This window comes from Alligator mississippiensis, chromosome 9 (assembly GCF_030867095.1).
Source record: "Alligator mississippiensis isolate rAllMis1 chromosome 9, rAllMis1, whole genome shotgun sequence".
NCBI lineage: Eukaryota > Metazoa > Chordata > Crocodylia > Alligatoridae > Alligator > Alligator mississippiensis.
The window spans coordinates 73,970,215-73,986,786 of record NC_081832.1 but is presented as its reverse complement, the minus strand read 5'-3'; the positions used below and the strand labels follow the sequence as shown (position 1 = coordinate 73,986,786).

At 38.9% G+C, this 16,572-nt stretch overlaps 1 protein-coding gene and 1 long non-coding RNA gene across 4 annotated transcripts in view; one reads left to right on the top strand and one right to left on the bottom strand.

Annotated features, from left to right (window-relative positions):
* Positions 1-16,572, bottom strand: part of CNOT6 (CCR4-NOT transcription complex subunit 6) — a 41,364-nt gene that overhangs the window by 21,319 nt on the left and 3,473 nt on the right. The window contains exon 2 of the mRNA XM_006263529.3: positions 411-524. Coding sequence (XP_006263591.1) covers positions 411-522 — 112 coding nt within the window. The 5' untranslated portion in view covers positions 523-524. The remainder of the gene's footprint in view (positions 1-410; positions 525-16,572) is intronic.
* Positions 2,633-15,950, top strand: LOC109280914 (uncharacterized). 3 transcript variants are annotated; one of them, XR_002087389.2, is made up of 4 exons: positions 2,633-2,747; positions 3,275-3,429; positions 13,737-13,847; positions 15,843-15,950. It is a non-coding gene; the product is annotated as an uncharacterized LOC109280914 (long non-coding RNA). The 3 variants fall into 3 exon arrangements; XR_009454824.1 differs by having other exon boundaries at positions 2,634-2,747; positions 3,275-3,421; XR_002087387.2 differs by lacking the exon at positions 3,275-3,429 and having other exon boundaries at positions 2,656-2,747.

Below are 16,572 nucleotides of genomic sequence, written 5' to 3'. Positions count from 1 at the left end.
TCCTGCTGTTTGCTCCATAAGCCCTTCTTCTTACAGGATGCTCAGCTGGAAACGCCATAAGGTGATTCTTGCAGTCTTTTCCAGAATTCCCATACCCTGGGAGAATGCAATTTGCTCCTAATTTACCCAAGATAAGAAAAGAGCTCCTATATTCTTCCTGGAAACATTTAAAAGTGTACAGTATAGGATTTAAATATTATTTGTGTAGCATCATTAGAAGTTACTCGATAAACCAGAAGAGATTGTTCATACAGTGTCTTTGAATGTATGGTCTGATCCATGCTATCCAACAATTTACCGGAGCTTGACTATGCAAATATAAAGCATTTGCTTTTAGAATAATGTACTAAAATTAACCCAAATCTTCATTTCTTTAGTTTTCAATAACCACACATCTATCCATTTCTTACCACTTATTTCCAACTCCGCCCAATGTGATTTCTTTCCATTCGCTGCTTCTTCTGAGGACATAATTGTGTACATCCTCCGTGGATCAGGTGGATCGTACTTTTCCTTGGGCATTCCTGTTCAAATAAGAATGGAAAAGAACAATTATGTTATACTATTCCATTTGATAAAAATACTACCTTATTCTGGAGGTATTCTGTCTTTTATGTGGCATGACCCATTTACTCCATGTTATTTCCAACTCTTCAAACCAAAGTAACCCTTTCTCAAGTCATTTCACAAATCTGAGAAGGGGGCAGGGGAGAGCAGATCCAGCCTGAAAGCGCACAGACTCCTGTAGCTTCTAAGATTAACAGACTAAGATGCAGGCTGCACACACACACTTGCACTAATTTAGCTCAATCTGTCTATAATCTGCCATTAGAATCCCCACTATCATTGCATCTTTCCTTCTGAAAGGAAACTCTTATTTTATGTTGCACCGTATTGATGAAGCAATCAAAAACTGAAACAAAAAAGTTGAGCATGACTTGATTAATGTGGTCAGGGATGTTCATTCAAAGTAATGAGAATTAAAATCAAAATTTGGAAATCTTTCACTGAAAAAAATGAAAAGGAAACCTCAATGTTATTTTGTCACAAGTTTTTTTAAACTTTTATCATCATTCTCAATCTAGCAAACACTAGGCATAACAATCACAAAGTATGTTTCAATGCCAAAAGAAAATAAAAAGTCTGAAAGGCTATCATTCTATTTAATATCTTATTTCACTCAAAATAAAGTTCCAAACAACATAGTTTTACCTAAGACTAACACCTTTTTCTTCCTTGAATGTATAGACCAAATAATTTATCCTAAGAAACCATGATTCTATGCTTAAAGAATTCCTAAGGTTTCAAGTTTCTCACTAAATCCTTAGCAAACATGCTCAGCGCATGAAAATAAAAAGTTGCTAAGCTAAATTACGCGCTCAGTGACAACTGTACAACCCCATTGTCAGTACATCTGCACAGGTATAACTGACTTTGTAATTTACTTAAACATATCTGCTGATGCACAAGGAACAGAATATAGATCATTTCAATACCTGTAAGGGCTCTACAAAGCTTAGACTACAGAAACTTGTTCATACTTCTGATGTAGCAGATAAAGTGATGGAATACATACACTGGGCAGATCTAGTGGAGAATGAGTTGCCATTCCTATAGTCCAGGGTCAACTTTCAAAACTGCTTTTCAAACCTACAGAGGGCTACAATGGTGGAATTTAAATCTCTAATTAGAAATTAAGTGTGTTTCAAGGGAATGACTGTGTTTGAAACTAACCTTTTGCTATCAAGTCATGTAAAATTCTGCACCTTGGGTACTAGAGCATCTAGTCAGTGGCTTGAGATACTTAGGAATCTGTCAGCAGGTATTTGGTATCATGGACTGTTATGCTCTAGGTAAACTTTAATGTTATGTTTTATCTATGCAGTATTGCTGATGTCTTAATCACAACTGTAAAACTGTTATGCTTGCTAGTCAGAAGCCTCGAGTAATAGTTCAAGAAACTTGCACAACAGAGCCTACTAATTCGCACCTCGCTAGAAATAAAAACTGAAATCTTTTCCCCTTACATAAGTAATCCCCCATAGTCCCAATTAATAAGGGTTTAACAGATTTGTAGTGAGGTATTATTCTTACAAAAATACACCATGGTATAGTTATCAAAGTAAAATCCAAGTAAAACTAAATTAAAAATACAGCAGCAAAATAAGATGACAATATGCTTTGAAATATTCTTTGCTGCTTCCTTCACTTTATAACTCAATGATTTTCCCCATTCACCATCGTTCACACATACCACAAAATATATACATCTTTGCACTATCAGTATTTTTTAATATTTTTAGAAAAGTCAAACATCTAAAAGTTAGGAGAGGCCAGCATTTTTTTAGGCAACATTTTTATACATATTATGAATCTCCAATCAGATGATTCCCTCTAAAGACCACTGCTCAATTCAAAATGGGTAAAATTACTGAACTTTTGTTATCTTCCTTGCTGAAGCACAGCCCCAGCCTTTATTCAATCCTATACAAACCTTGCCCTTCCTCTTCCTGGAGAACCCTGCTTTAATTACAAACCTTACAACTTCTGCAATAAATAAGGCAGGGGGGATGTGGCAGGGCACTGCTGGTGTCTGCCACTTTAAGGGCTGAGCCAAACAGCCAGCAGGTGCTTGATTGCGGCAGCCATTTTAGAACTCTGGCTGCCTATATAAACAGAGCAGTTCACAACTGGCAGGTCAGGTAAAAGCACTGCCTGGCTGAAAGGCTGTACAAAACACCTTAGAGGTAAGCGCAGGCACTTAAGGGGGGTGGTTTGGTGGCTCCTGGTACTGGGCATAACCTAAAACTACACCCTGCTGGGAGTGGGTGGCCTGGTGGGGCTCCTAGTGATGTGGGAAAATACCAGACCAGTTACTACCCTTGTAGAAAGTGGGTTGGGGTGCCTTAACCCCTAGACCCCCACAATGCTGTGGGTATACAAGGGGGCCAGGCATGGCCATGGCCATGGCCACCTAAACCCCAGTATGTTAGTGTGTATAGAGCTGTCCTGGGACAGGCCAGGGCAAGTGTGGCCATGGTTGGGTAATTGGCTAGCCACTACCCCAGTGAGGGTCACAGGAGAGGCCCAAAAGATGGTATGTCTGCCACCCAAGGTGTGTGCTAGGTAAAGCCTATGGCTGAAGGGGCTTGCTCTGAGGGAGCAAGGTAGTATAAGTTGTCGATGCGTGGAAGAGACCCTGGGAGAAGGGGTGGACTGTGAGGGGCCCTAGTGAGAGGAGGATGGTACAAATGTGTCTTATGTCTGGCTGTAGGCTGGAAGCATTGTCACCTGGATGCCATCTGAAAGCCTTGGGCTGCAATGTAGGGGAATGGAGCTGCAGGTAGTGCCCCCTGGCATCGGGGCAAGAATGGGCAGCCTCGTGCCTTATTAGAACCAATTAAGAAACAACGAGCAGCAGGTGAGGAGGTAGGTGGTTGGCCCAGAAACAGGTGGGTGGGCCAATGACAAACTGGCCCCAAGAAAGCCCCCTGTTACAGGGAACTAGAGAAGTCTCATTACAACTACCTTGATTCAGTCACAGAATACAACCCACCATCTACGCTTATTGGTAGAAGTAGTAGGTTGTTAATTGCCATGAGAAGAGAAGGAGATGCACAATCTGGCAGTCCATTTCACAGATTTTCCCTGATGGGACTGTAGACACCTGAGTTTCTTGGGGACATTTCTCCTTCCTGGAAAGGAGCATATTCTATTATGGACCTTTCTGCCCATTCTGTCAACCTGTTCCAGTCCCATCCTGCTGTGCACCTATCCAACCTCCCTACAACTCCCCCTTGTATCCTCCCATCTTCCTGAGCCCTCTGCATGCCACTATGGCTGAGACCGCCTTGATGCCTTAGCTGTATTGGGAGGGAGTGCTCAGGAAACAGTCTGCCTTTTCTCACCAAAATGTCCAACCCCATGGCAGGTCCTGGCTGCAGGGAGGAGCAATTGCGTTGGAGCTCTTGGTGACCCTGTAGTACTGGGCTGGCTCGCAAGATGTGGGTCACAATGGGAAGAAACACGCTTGTTATTTGGCACCTAAAGTTCCATTGGTACCAAGTCCCTGCTGCTGTATGAGACCTCTTACAAGACCCACTTTTTTTTTTTCACAGAGGCATCCAAGGGATTAGACAAATAACCGCAACTAATTTTCAACCCCTTGCTTTAAAGCAGGGAGGGCCACCTTTTTGGCCAGCGTGCCACTCCAATCCTTTCCCTGACCCAGTCTGCTGCCTGTGTTTCTGTTCCTTGCCTGTTCTGCTGCCTTATTACCTGCTCTTTGCCCTATTGCTGCTGTGCTATTTGCCTCTTCCTCAATCTGCTGTATGCCCCACACAGGCTGTCCATGCCACTGGTGGCATGTGTGCCATAGGTTGCCCAATCCTGTTTTAAAGAATGGTGGTACTGAAACTTCTAAATGAAACTGTTTTGTTTTACGATAAAATGATTTGCCAAGTTGTCTTAAGTCTTAAACTGCTGCAGCTGAAACTGATAAAAATGCAGAGATATCTGGCATGATGAAGATGTCAGTCCAAATGGTTAAACTTTAATACAATTTTAAACAACTGAAAACAGGATTTATAACTGTCAAACAAACTTAACCCTAGGCAGTGCTACCTGCAGGTCCTGTAACACACGTTTAACTAACTTGGACAGAATTTTGGCCTTTTTCCCAGAAATGCTGGCTACCAGCAATTCTTGCCGAAGTCACTGCAGTGCCTCACATGCTCAGTAACTCTGAAAGTTAGGCCATTGGTGCTTGTCAGAAGACATTGTTGTTAATGGAGACTGAAGTTCTTCATGTATGCCCAGAACAGGTGTAATAAGGTACTCAGCTGCCCAGAAACTTGTCTCCAACCCTGCTCTCTAAGGATAAAGCTGCCTCCATGTAGCTGATATTATCTTTTCATGTTGAGATGGTCACCACTGTAAATTGGGGCCACCCAACTTCTGAGTGGCCAGGGACCACATGCCAGAGGTTGTGCAGACTGTTATGCCTTGCCCTTTTCTGCTCCCTGTCACCCCTAAAGGACACAGGCAGGAAATGGTGGAAGCTGAATGAAAGAAGAGGAGCCTGGAGTTCCTAACAGTAGCAGAAGGAGCAGTGGCCAGACAGAAGCCTGCTCTAAATAATGCTAGTTACAAGATTACACATGTGGTTAGACTTTCATACTAGAGGACACTGGAATAAGGATTCAAAAGCTTGCTTTTTTTTTTTTTTTTTTTAAGGAGTCAGAAAGCAATGCGTGGCAGGCTTTGGTTACAACCAGCCAGTCCTAGACCTACACTTCAGATTTCTACCAGAGTAGGTATAATGGTCAGGTGTTTAAAGAAGTGAAAGAACTGACCAAGACTCTTGGCAAAAGCCCTTTGAAAAGATGCACAAGTATGCTGGAATAATGGCCTTTCTAGCTGTAGTGTGTTTGTTTGTTGGGGTTTTTTTTGTTTTTTGTTTTTGCTAGCATGGGTAATTATACGGTACAGGAACAAAGCGTACCTTTGCCAGCACAGTACACCAGTGTCCATAGTAGGTATGCCTGGTTATTATAAGACATGACTGTTTGTTTTTTATACCAGTACTAGGATTTGCTTTATCATGGAGTAAATTAGGCTTCAGAGGCATCTGTCATGTCTCTATCTGCATGCCTTTAACATTATAACTCAAGGCTGTGCCCATTCTGGAAGACTCTGGTCACCTGAGAACCAGTGAACCTGACACTACAGGAGGGTGAAAGTAGAGCTGTTTCAGGAGGAAGATATTTAGACAGACTATTCAGGACCTGGCTTGTCACTAGCTATTAAACAGCTATTCGGGACCTGGCTTGTCACAAGCTATTAAACACCAAGTGTTTAATAGGTTTTACAGAAAAGGTCTGTCTTATGGATTTAATAACTATTCCTTCAAACTAGGTAAATTTTCAAAATAGACAACTAAAACCTTTGAGGGTCTTCTAACAAACCATAACTAATATTCCCAATGTTTTAAAGGATAAGAAAAAAAAAAAGCAGGAGTAGTATAACTTTGAAAATTAAGCAAATCTCCTAGGCCACATCTACATACCAGAAAGGTGCAAATAAGAACTAGCATGTTAAATGTATACAAAATCATTTAGGATTTTGTAATCAAAATATTAAAATACCCATAAATTTGTTAAAAGTCCTTATATGGTTTATAAGGAAATCTGAAAGGGTGCTCCTCCAAAATTACGTTTTAGGCTGGGGTAGGAGGGGGTGCTTATACTAACAAAATTCCTGAAGGTTTCCTCATTCTCCACACAACGCTTCAGCTAAAACAAAGCAATGAAAGTTTCAACCTGAATACTTTTCAGACACTTATAAGCTGGTATAAAGTGCTACTGGATGTTGAAGTATAATTTTTAATTCTATTGTTTGATATAATTAATTTTTCTCTAAGACTTACTCTGATGGTTGCTTAGTAAGTACCAGTTTTACATCCTATCCATCAGTATTGGAGTAATGCCTGGTATATAGAAATGAGAGGCTTCCCTGCCTACCTCTTTTTGCTACAAGCAGATACCTTATGTAAAATACAATCTTCTTCTTATTTGTATTATTTTGATTTAATATGCATATTTCCAAGGAGCACCAACAGACTTTTGGGGGGTTTTTCTGATAGGGCTTGGTTCCCCTCTTATCTGTTGCCTTCCTTTTCCTACTGCCCATTGACCCAAACTCATTGCATCTTTAATTTGAAAAAACAGTGAATCAAATATACAACTAGCAGAATACAAATATAAAAAGGCAAAATTAAAAGAAACCCCAAATGAGGCACACAGTAGGTCTCTTCAAATGCTCATGCTGGAAGCTCAAACTAGGCCACTTCCTGATGAATGGAAATGCACAAAGCCCAGGGTTGCCGCAACTCAGACTATTCTCCACGCAGTGCAAACTCGTTTTGAAAACGGATTCCAGCTTTGTTACACATACAGGTATCCCTTGCATCATATTGCCCTGTGCTCCTACCCCACTCCTGTCCGTGCACATAATCCTCTCACCTGAGTCATGGTAAACTAGCTGTCTTTGAGGGCTGTGGGCTAAAGTCCAAGTGAGCCTTTCTCTCAGTTTGGTATTTGGCTCTTTTCACCAGGAGGATGTGTATTAATGCATTTGAGGGCCAATAGCTGTCAATGGCCTTTTTATGATTCCTGCATATCCAGAAGGGCAGAAATTCTCCCATAACTCATTTTGAAAGAATTGGAGTGGCACATGTTTAGCTCACTTAATATGTTCTACAGAACATAATGCCAATGAGTACAGTTATAAACTTTTTTTTTGCAATGCAAGGTGATCTGGATTTTCATATCTGCGGACCAATTACCTAGATAACTCAAAGGTAAAGATGAATCGAGACAGTACTTTTGCCTTCTTAAGAGCATCTGGCCAAAATCTGTCTCCACCCAGCAACAAGTGTGAAGTAAGGTGTTTCACCCACCCCCATCATGCATGCACTAGTTAAACAGTAACATTAAATAAAGTCTAGAATCTTAACTGAACTCAAAGTACATTGCTTTTAGCTCATTTGAAGGTCATGGCAAGAGTTTAACAATGTATAGTTAAATGAAAAATGATGGTCTTCACTTAAAAGGGTAAAAGCAACTTGTTTAACTCCCTCACAATTCTTTCTTTAAAAAGGAAGGCAAATCGCACACTATAAATGTAGAGAATATTTTCTCTACATTGCAAAAAACCAAACGTTACATCTAAGCTGATTTGAATGCTGAGGATCAACATTTTTGAAGATGTTTACATTTTAATTAAAGTGCTATATAGCATTTGTCTACTATTAAAAACATGATCTGGAAGACTCAAGCATATTTCTTCTTCCTCAAGCAGAATCTAAATGCTCATTCCCATGTAATGACTAATTTCTCTACCTACTTCTCAAGCAGGAGTTTTAAACACTAATAAGTTTAACGCTTCAAAGTTCCCTTGATTATTAGCATTTTGAAGACTCTCCCAGGCTTTACAGTAATTACACTGTTGTTCAATTAAGGGATTGGCAAGTGGAAGGACATCATTTAACAGATACTGAACCTGACAGGGCACAACATACATTGACCATAACTACACTTGACCCAGAAAAACAGTTAAATTGAATAACGACTAGTATTTAAAACCTATGGTAATCTACAGAAATTCAGATATTTCAAGTGGCAATTTTTAGAACAGTAGACGCATAAAACAAAAGTCTATTCATTATGTTGTACATCTATAATTTTAAATGTTTCTTTCCAAAGCTGACTACCTCCGAAAAAGCAACTTTTTCCATGAAAGCATGCTCGATATAGTAGCTTGGGGGTACTATGTATTTTTATTTAAGTTTTATAAGGGCTTAAGTTACTGAATCTGTAGGCACTGACCACAGCTGTGTTTTTTGTGGATTTTTTTTTTTTTTTTATCACTTCTGTTTTTAAAATGTATCTCTTCAGTCTGCCCTGCTCACTTCTGCCCTTGTGTAGGCAAAGAATTACAAACAAATGTGAAATATTACAAGTACTTCTATTAGTAAAGCTTAATTGAAACTTTCTACTGTGTCAGGATTTTAGCTATGTTTTTCCTCCAGTTAGCTTGAGGGCAAAAGTAATGGACTGGTTATGTGCTCTGTAGACAGTTAGCTCCAGCACTAGAAAATACTGTGAGAATGGAGAGTTCAGGGAAACAATTAATGAAAAGGGGTGAAGGGCAGGTAGTCATGCCACAACCAGACACTAAACATGACTATGGACCCCAATCTAATATATTCAAACCCCATTTTTTTTTAAATGACAGACAAATCCATTAAACTATAAATTTAAATTAATCTGTTCATGCTTCTTGCAAACACTGGAGGCTCTGTATCTTAGAGACTTCCTCTTAGAGTTTCACTTCTATTGGAGGGTTACCTAGATTAGTGTACACACATACACACTTTTAATAAATTTTAATAAATACCCCTGATGGTATTAGTTTTGGATTCTCTCTAACTAGTAGTAGGAGCAGCCATACTACTTGAAACAGCCCTCAAATGCAGTCTGCAGCTGTATCTGCTATAGCATGTGGCTGAAGAGCAACAGCCACATTTAGATGTGCACCTGCACTTTAAAAGTGGTCTAGTCCAAAAATACAGCTTCCTCAAACATGTTTAAAGCACATGATACCTTAAGCTAGAAACATTTTGATTATAAACAAAACTCCTTAAAATGTGCATGATTACTCAATAGCTAACATCCTTCAATTTTTTGCCCACATCTTGGGTGTTATCTATTAAATGATGCTTGAATATAGCAGTGCTGTCCAAAGAACCCTACTGCAGTATTAAACAAAGAGAGAAAAAGCTGATAACTCTTTGTGTTAATCTCAACTGGGAATATGAAGCTGTACTATTAAATAACTGCAATTTATATTTTGAATAGAGAAGATATTTTTGGTAATGTTGGAATAGGTCACTTCATTTGCCCAACACCTATGCTAACAGTATTCTAAAGAGAAGAACAGGTAAAAAATTGAAGTTAAAATACCAGCTCTAGAAATAATCTTAATCTCTCTGAATAAATATCTGAACTGGAGTTTTGCTGATTTTCCTGCAAAAAGGAATAACAGAATTCTTTAATGTTATGGGATGTGGCTTCTTTTGCTACTATTCCAATAAGCTAGTCTTATTAACAAGAAGGGCAGCCAGATTTCCTACATAAAATTAAGCTATTCCCCCTGACAGCTATTTCTTTCCTAATTTATCTTTTTTTCCTCTCATGACCTCCTGTCCTTGTTTCAGTCTCTTTTCCCTTTGTTTTTGGAGAGATCTTACAGAACCCCTTTCCCCCTCTTATGTCTATGCCTTCAAAAAGCAATTACTAGCAGATCTTTCGTTACTCAGATGAATTCATTTTTCAAAATTTAGCAACGTTTTTAGCCAGATTTAACAGAGAAGGATGAGAGATGTTCACATTGCAGTACTTTCATCACTTGCTGAGGGAACAAAAGAACAAGTTCTAACCAAACTAAGATGACCAGCATAGATGGCTTCTGAGCTTCACCTGTTTTGCATTTTTGCAGCAGTGCCAGGAGGAGCAACTGCTACCAGTAAATCAAACTGATGCAATCTTCATCAGTTTATTGCTTTTTCTCTAGACAAGACTATAACAGAGCATAACAAGTGTGATGCCCTTCCAGGTTTATTTTGTTTGCATCTTAGGACCATACAAGATCCCTCTAATCAGATTTAGAATTTAGATATTAGCATAATCCAATCATATTTAAAAATTATGAATATGGTGGGTTTTTAATATTTTTTTTAAGTTACTACAATAGCCCTGAGAACACTGCTTTTATATTTTCATTAAAGACAGAACCGTGTGTAGTACCTACCAATGCCACATCTTTGGGCCTCCTAGCATACTAATATTTTCAACTAATGCATCTGTCTCACTATTTTGAGTGACAGAGGACTACAGGTTTATTCAAAACCACAAGCAGCACTTCCTCTTTCTGCTAACCTAAGGTAGCCAGATATATTCACGTATATCACTGCACTAAGAGTTCACAATGACATGTAAATTCAAAATCCTAGCAATCTGGACTGCATGAATCTTGGGGGAAAAAAAAAAACCTGTGACTTTTCTTCTACATTATGACTTGTACCTACAACTACCTAAATGATATGATCAAGTTAAAAATGATATGATAAGGTTAGTTTATTTTTTGTAAAACTGAAAAAAAGATGTGCAACCAGTTCTGCAAGGTACTTTAAAATCTAGCTAATTTTTTTGCTACTAATTAGTCTTCTGCCATTTTAGGTAGCCAATGACACCTTTTTAGGACAAGTTCAGACCACTTTCAGATGAAAGTGCCAGAAGATCCTTACTCAGCACAACTTACGCCTGATTCAGCAAGGGTCAGGAAAGCTGAATTCAAAATCTCATCTATTTATAAATAAACTTTTTAAATAAATAAATGCTCCTGCCACACACAATTTATTTTTCCAATTGGAAAATACTATTTTCTCTGATGATTAGAGCATCCTGGTGAATTCAGGTTACCTTTACCTGTAAAGAAAGCAGCTTTAGAACCTAGTCTTAATACAAACAACCCTTCTTTACCCATTTTAAAGAAATCTCTAAGAGCTAGAAGGTTTAATAAAGTAATTTTATTTACCATCATTTCCTTAGTGCCAGGACAAGTAAAGAGCTATTTTTACCTGCCTCAACTGTCCCTTTTAGCCAAGATGGGCCCCTCATGAGGTTATTCAGAGAGGCACTGGTAGTAGAGAGCTGAAGAAGCTAACACAGCACCTGGGTGAAGGGCTTTCCTGTCCTGGGGTATTTTCTTTGCTGACCTTCTGTTTGTCCCTTTTATGCTAACTTTGCAGAACAGATCTCATGGTTCACTTTGGCTTTCTGCCTCCCTTTAAGAGGCTAGTCCCTCATGTTCTTTCAAAGGCAATTTGATCAAAACCATAAAATGCTCTAGATTGTCAGTGCTACATACTGGACCACAGTGTCACATTTTGGGGCACACCTAGTAAACCTGGCATTTTCTATAAGAATAACTTTTGCAGCCCCTACACTACAGTATTTTTATATAGGTTTACAACACAGTGTGTTCTGGCCTTGGATCCTTACTCTCAATTTCAGTTTCCCTTCCTTTTTAATAATGGACAATATCTAATTAGTTTAAGTATTTTCAAATGTTCTCAGATCAAGGTAGGATTAGCCTAAATAACTAACATGACTGCATGTTTCTTTATTATCAGTAGCAGGCATAATGAGGCCTATAGTAAAAGCTGTTGTATATTAAATACAAAAACACTAATTCAAAACAAATTGTAAAGTCTGAAGGAGGAACACCCACACTGATTCCCATAGCAACATTTTTGCTCCCAAATATAGATACTGAAATGTTAAATCCCAAATGTGGAGACATTATTAATGCTGATATAAATACTTTATTGCATAGCCTGAAACTTCAAAGTTTCACTTACTTGCATTATGAAAGAGCAAATAAACCTTAGAGCAGAGCCAGAACCCCATTATGGTAAGCATTGAAGAAAAATATAGGAAGATAGTCCCTGTAAGAAGTTCAGCCTTTGAGCTGTTTATGGAAGAAAAGCATTTCTTCACTTAAACAGATGAGCAAGACTTCCTCAACTGTAAAGGCAGAAGGACCCTCCCCCCACCCTCAAAAAACCCCCAAAACCCCAATGTACTGTATATACAGGCATTTATACATACTAAGGAGGGGAAGGGTGATGCAAATAAGAGCTAAAATGAATCATGAATCACCTAGAAAGTAAAACTCCATTTTCAACTTTCTGAAAAGTTGTAATTGGAGTTCTGCAACCCAGCTACACCACCCATATTTATTTCTTAGCTTGTCAAATAGGGTGATCTGGGTAAGGTTCAGTTATCCTACTGACTCTTTTTTTTTCTTTAATATATGGGCTAGCTCAAAGCAAATTCCATTGTATTTGGGTTAAGTACTAAATAAGTCTTTATTCCTATCCAATTCAGCTAACCATACACTATAACAACCTTTATTTGCAAAGCCCCATTATTCCATTTTACCTTTATGTATTTGTAAGGGTAACTTTTAACTGGTATGGGTCAAAGCGTGAGGTTGCCCCACACAAGTGTTAATTGTTACAACACTGCCTTTCAGTGGGACTAAGGTGCAGAGTAAGATGCAGCTCAGTGTGATTAAGGGTGGCAAAAATAGACTCTTGGTTCTTACTCAGCAGAACTGCCATTGTCCTCAACTGGAGTTTGAAAAAGGAGTTCAGAACTTGGTCTTGTATCAGGATCACCTTCCTAAAGAAAATTCCTTAAGTGTCTAAACATAGGAACTTATAAAATACCCTCATCAGCTGCCACAGACTGATGCAGTATATTTTAATACTGACACCAGCATTTCAGGCTATAGATACAGTCAAGAGGCTCATACCCTCTGCTTCTAACCTTCCACAGCTATCTAAACAAAAAAGCCACATCCTGATGCAAGTGATCTGGGTGTGCATAGATTATTTCTACCCCAAAAGTGGCTCAAAAAGCCTAGCCCATTCCTTGAAAAATGGAACCCTGGAAAAACAAGATATTTAGAACTGCCTGGATTAGACACAAAGTTCAGTCCAAATTAAGGCTTCTGCTAGGCATTATACAAAATTTTAGCACCCCCCCGCCCCCTTGCATAGGACCAAATATATTAAAAAACAAACATTTGAATACTACAAATCCAAATGCATAAGAACAAAGGGATTAGTAAGAATACCACTGAGTACAAACATATGTTTTTATGTATCTTGTACCCAATCTGATCATGGAAAATGGAGCTCAGCTGTCAATTCAATTAAATTTATAGATGTATGAATTAACTCTTCATGGGCCAATATGTACCCATCAGCTACACAAGACCCCAGAACAGTGCATTATCTGAGTAAATGGTAATAGTACTCTTTCATATCTAATCCTTTAATGACTTGACTTAGTGATATAGACTAGTAAAAGTTTGCCAGAAAAAGGTAAGGACATTTTGCATACTCTGTCATCAGCTTTGCAATGTTCCAAATTAAGCCCACATTAGGAAGCACATGACTGAGGAAAGCTGCAAAACAGATAAGACCCAAAGCTAAATTAATCCTATTTCTGTCAAAATATGCACACAAATATTTTCTAACAGAATCCAAACCTAGAAGTTTAAAAACCTTCCCTGTGTGTGTGTGTGTTTCTTCTTCTCCATAGTCAAGACAAAGGGAGGATAAAGAATTCCTTGAACACCCATAAACTGGATTTTAATCAGCGAGTTGGACACACTGCTTTCAGAACTAGACCACAGAACTAAATTGCCACAAGGTAAGGATGTCCCATTTCACCTCCAGCATTTTAAAAAGTCTAGGACCAAGCTATCTTGGACTCAAGTTATTCAACAAGCCAGTGCAGTGTATTGCAACCTGTGGTGCTGGCACTGCTAGAATTCTTGTGTTCATTTCACTGTCATTTCAACTCATAAGTCAGTGGTTTATACCCAGGTTAGCACTATATACAGGCCTACAATTCAGCCATAAAATCAGAAAGGCTTCTTTAGATGCACTGGGCATGTCTACATGAGACACTTAATGCGCCATAGCCTAATAACATTTCCCAGTAGTGTGCCAGGCAAAAACCGTGCTAATACACTACTGTGCAGTAGTCTTAGGCTACTGTGCAGTAAGCATCACTAAAAACCCATGCGCCAGTGCTACTGCCCAGTAACTCTAGTTTACTGCACATTTAGTTAGTACTTCATTAAGCAAGCACTAAGTTAAATGTGCAGTAACTAATGGCAGACAAGATTCCTTGGGTGAATTTGATATCTTTTATTAGACCAACCCAAATAATTGGAGAATAGTTATTAAGCAAGCTTTCGGGTTCAAAAACCCTTTGTCAGGCTAAGGAAGAATGAATTCCATCCAGGAAGAGCACACCAACTGCTGAAGCTTCCTTAGCCCAAAGAAGGGTTTTTGAACCCGAAAGCTTGCTTAATAACTATTCTCCAACTATTTGGGTTGGTCTAATAAAAGATATCAAATTCACCCAAGGAATCTTGTCTGCCTATGTCCTTAGACCAACACGGCTACAACCTACACCCCTGCAGTAACTAATGCGCATTAATGAACATGTAGATGTGCCCATTCAGACCTCACGTAAATATGTTTAGCTTTTGCATTAAGAATTCTACTAGCCAGGCATGTGAAAATTGTCCATTAAGTGCCATATGCACAGTATATCTTATATACGCACACTTTTTCAAATACCTTTTTAATACAGAGTAAAGAAGTCACAGCATCTGAATATTTTACAAAATTAAGTGAAAAAATAATTTCTTGAAACAGAGCATATACTAGGCACTTCTCCAAAAATGAGTGAGATTTCCTTTTAGACAACCAGCATTTATCAACTAGAATGCATTCAGATAAAAGCCACACTAGAAATCGTGCAACACAACCTGTTTTACTGCAGTGCATGGGGAAATGGGGAAGGGGCACTTGATCCCCTGCCAAAGGTGGGTCACAGAATTCCAATTATAAGTCACTTAAGAAGTTACAGTATTCTTAATTAAGACTTCAGGGTGCATTGGCAGTAACAAAACAGAAGTCTAACTTTAGCATCGCTATGTGAAGCTGGCAGCACAGCAGACAAGTACTACCCAGCTCTAAAGTAGTCTTTTTTTTTTTTTTTAATGGGATTTCATTACTTTACACTTTGAACTGTGCACCCACATTGTGCAGCCCAAAAAATATCCTGAGTCCAAGGTATGGATCTAGCCCACCTCTACTTTGAGAGTGCTAGCTGATAAATGGCAATGTGCTCATGCATAATTATTATAAGCATCTTAACTATTAAAGAGTTCATGGATATTCAAAAGAAAACATTAGTTCTATGTTCTGTAAGGATAAGCATGTGAAAATAAATTGATAAATCTGTCTTTAAGCCAACATATTTGAATTATGGGTGACCAATGTCAGAATAACTTGAAAAATGTAAGCCATAATTAAGTTTGAATCTCAAGCTTTCCCAAGAGCTTTCTGTGGCATACAGCTACATATATAACTTTCACAATAAATCTCTTGTTCATAAGCTTTAAAGTGTTGTCAAACAGTTTGGCACAAAGACTGTCCTAAAAATCTTGGGCCTGCTACCAACAGATAGTTCACTGGGTCCTCCTTTTTGTTTTGGTTTAACTTCATACCTTACAATATTTGTAGGTGTTCCTTGCATATGATTAAAAAAAAAAAAAAAAAACACTTGAAAGACTGTCTGCTCATGAGCAGCCATTTAAATGTAACACGTTCATTTCTGATCCTACAGGCAGATCCCTGTACTTCTATGGACCTTCACTGAAGTCGCATCAACTTGCAGGATCCATAATTTAGTCATTTTAAGTTTGGTTTGTTTGTTGTTTTTTTTTTTTTTTTTCCTAAACTAGCCACAGCAGTAAGAGTACCCAGATTCTTTGTAATATGCAACACACTGAGCCTAAACTACAGCATACAGCAAAACTCTAGAAATTATATGGCATGGGGCAGCACAACAGGTGATGGCTTTACACTAATACTACAGCCTCTCTTATTCACAGAATAGGTAGGTTTTACAGCACATGCTATAAACCCCTCTCTACCTGGTGTGCTGCCTCAAATCAACTCTAAGCATTGCTACTTAACTTAATGACACCAGAAAGGAAAGAACTGAGAGACTTTGAGATGCTGCAGTCAGGGGACTGATAGTCAGCCCCCACAGCACAGGCTAGGAGCAGGAAGGTGCTTACATTGTAGGATACTTGGTCTGCAGGAGCATTCCCAGCTCACAAGAAATAAAGGTGTGCAAGAGAAGAGCAACAATACCTAGCCTCACTCTAAAGGAAATCTTAAGCCAGCCAACACGGAGCCTCCCCCCAACAGTGTTGGAATTCTGCAGCAAGGGCCTAGTCTGCAGATCTCCTCAGTGCTCTTTTACAGTACTAGTGCTGTTCAACACTCCAACAATTGCTTTTCCAAAGCCTCAAACTATCTGCAGGTTTTGTCCTTCTCCTCTCCTCAAA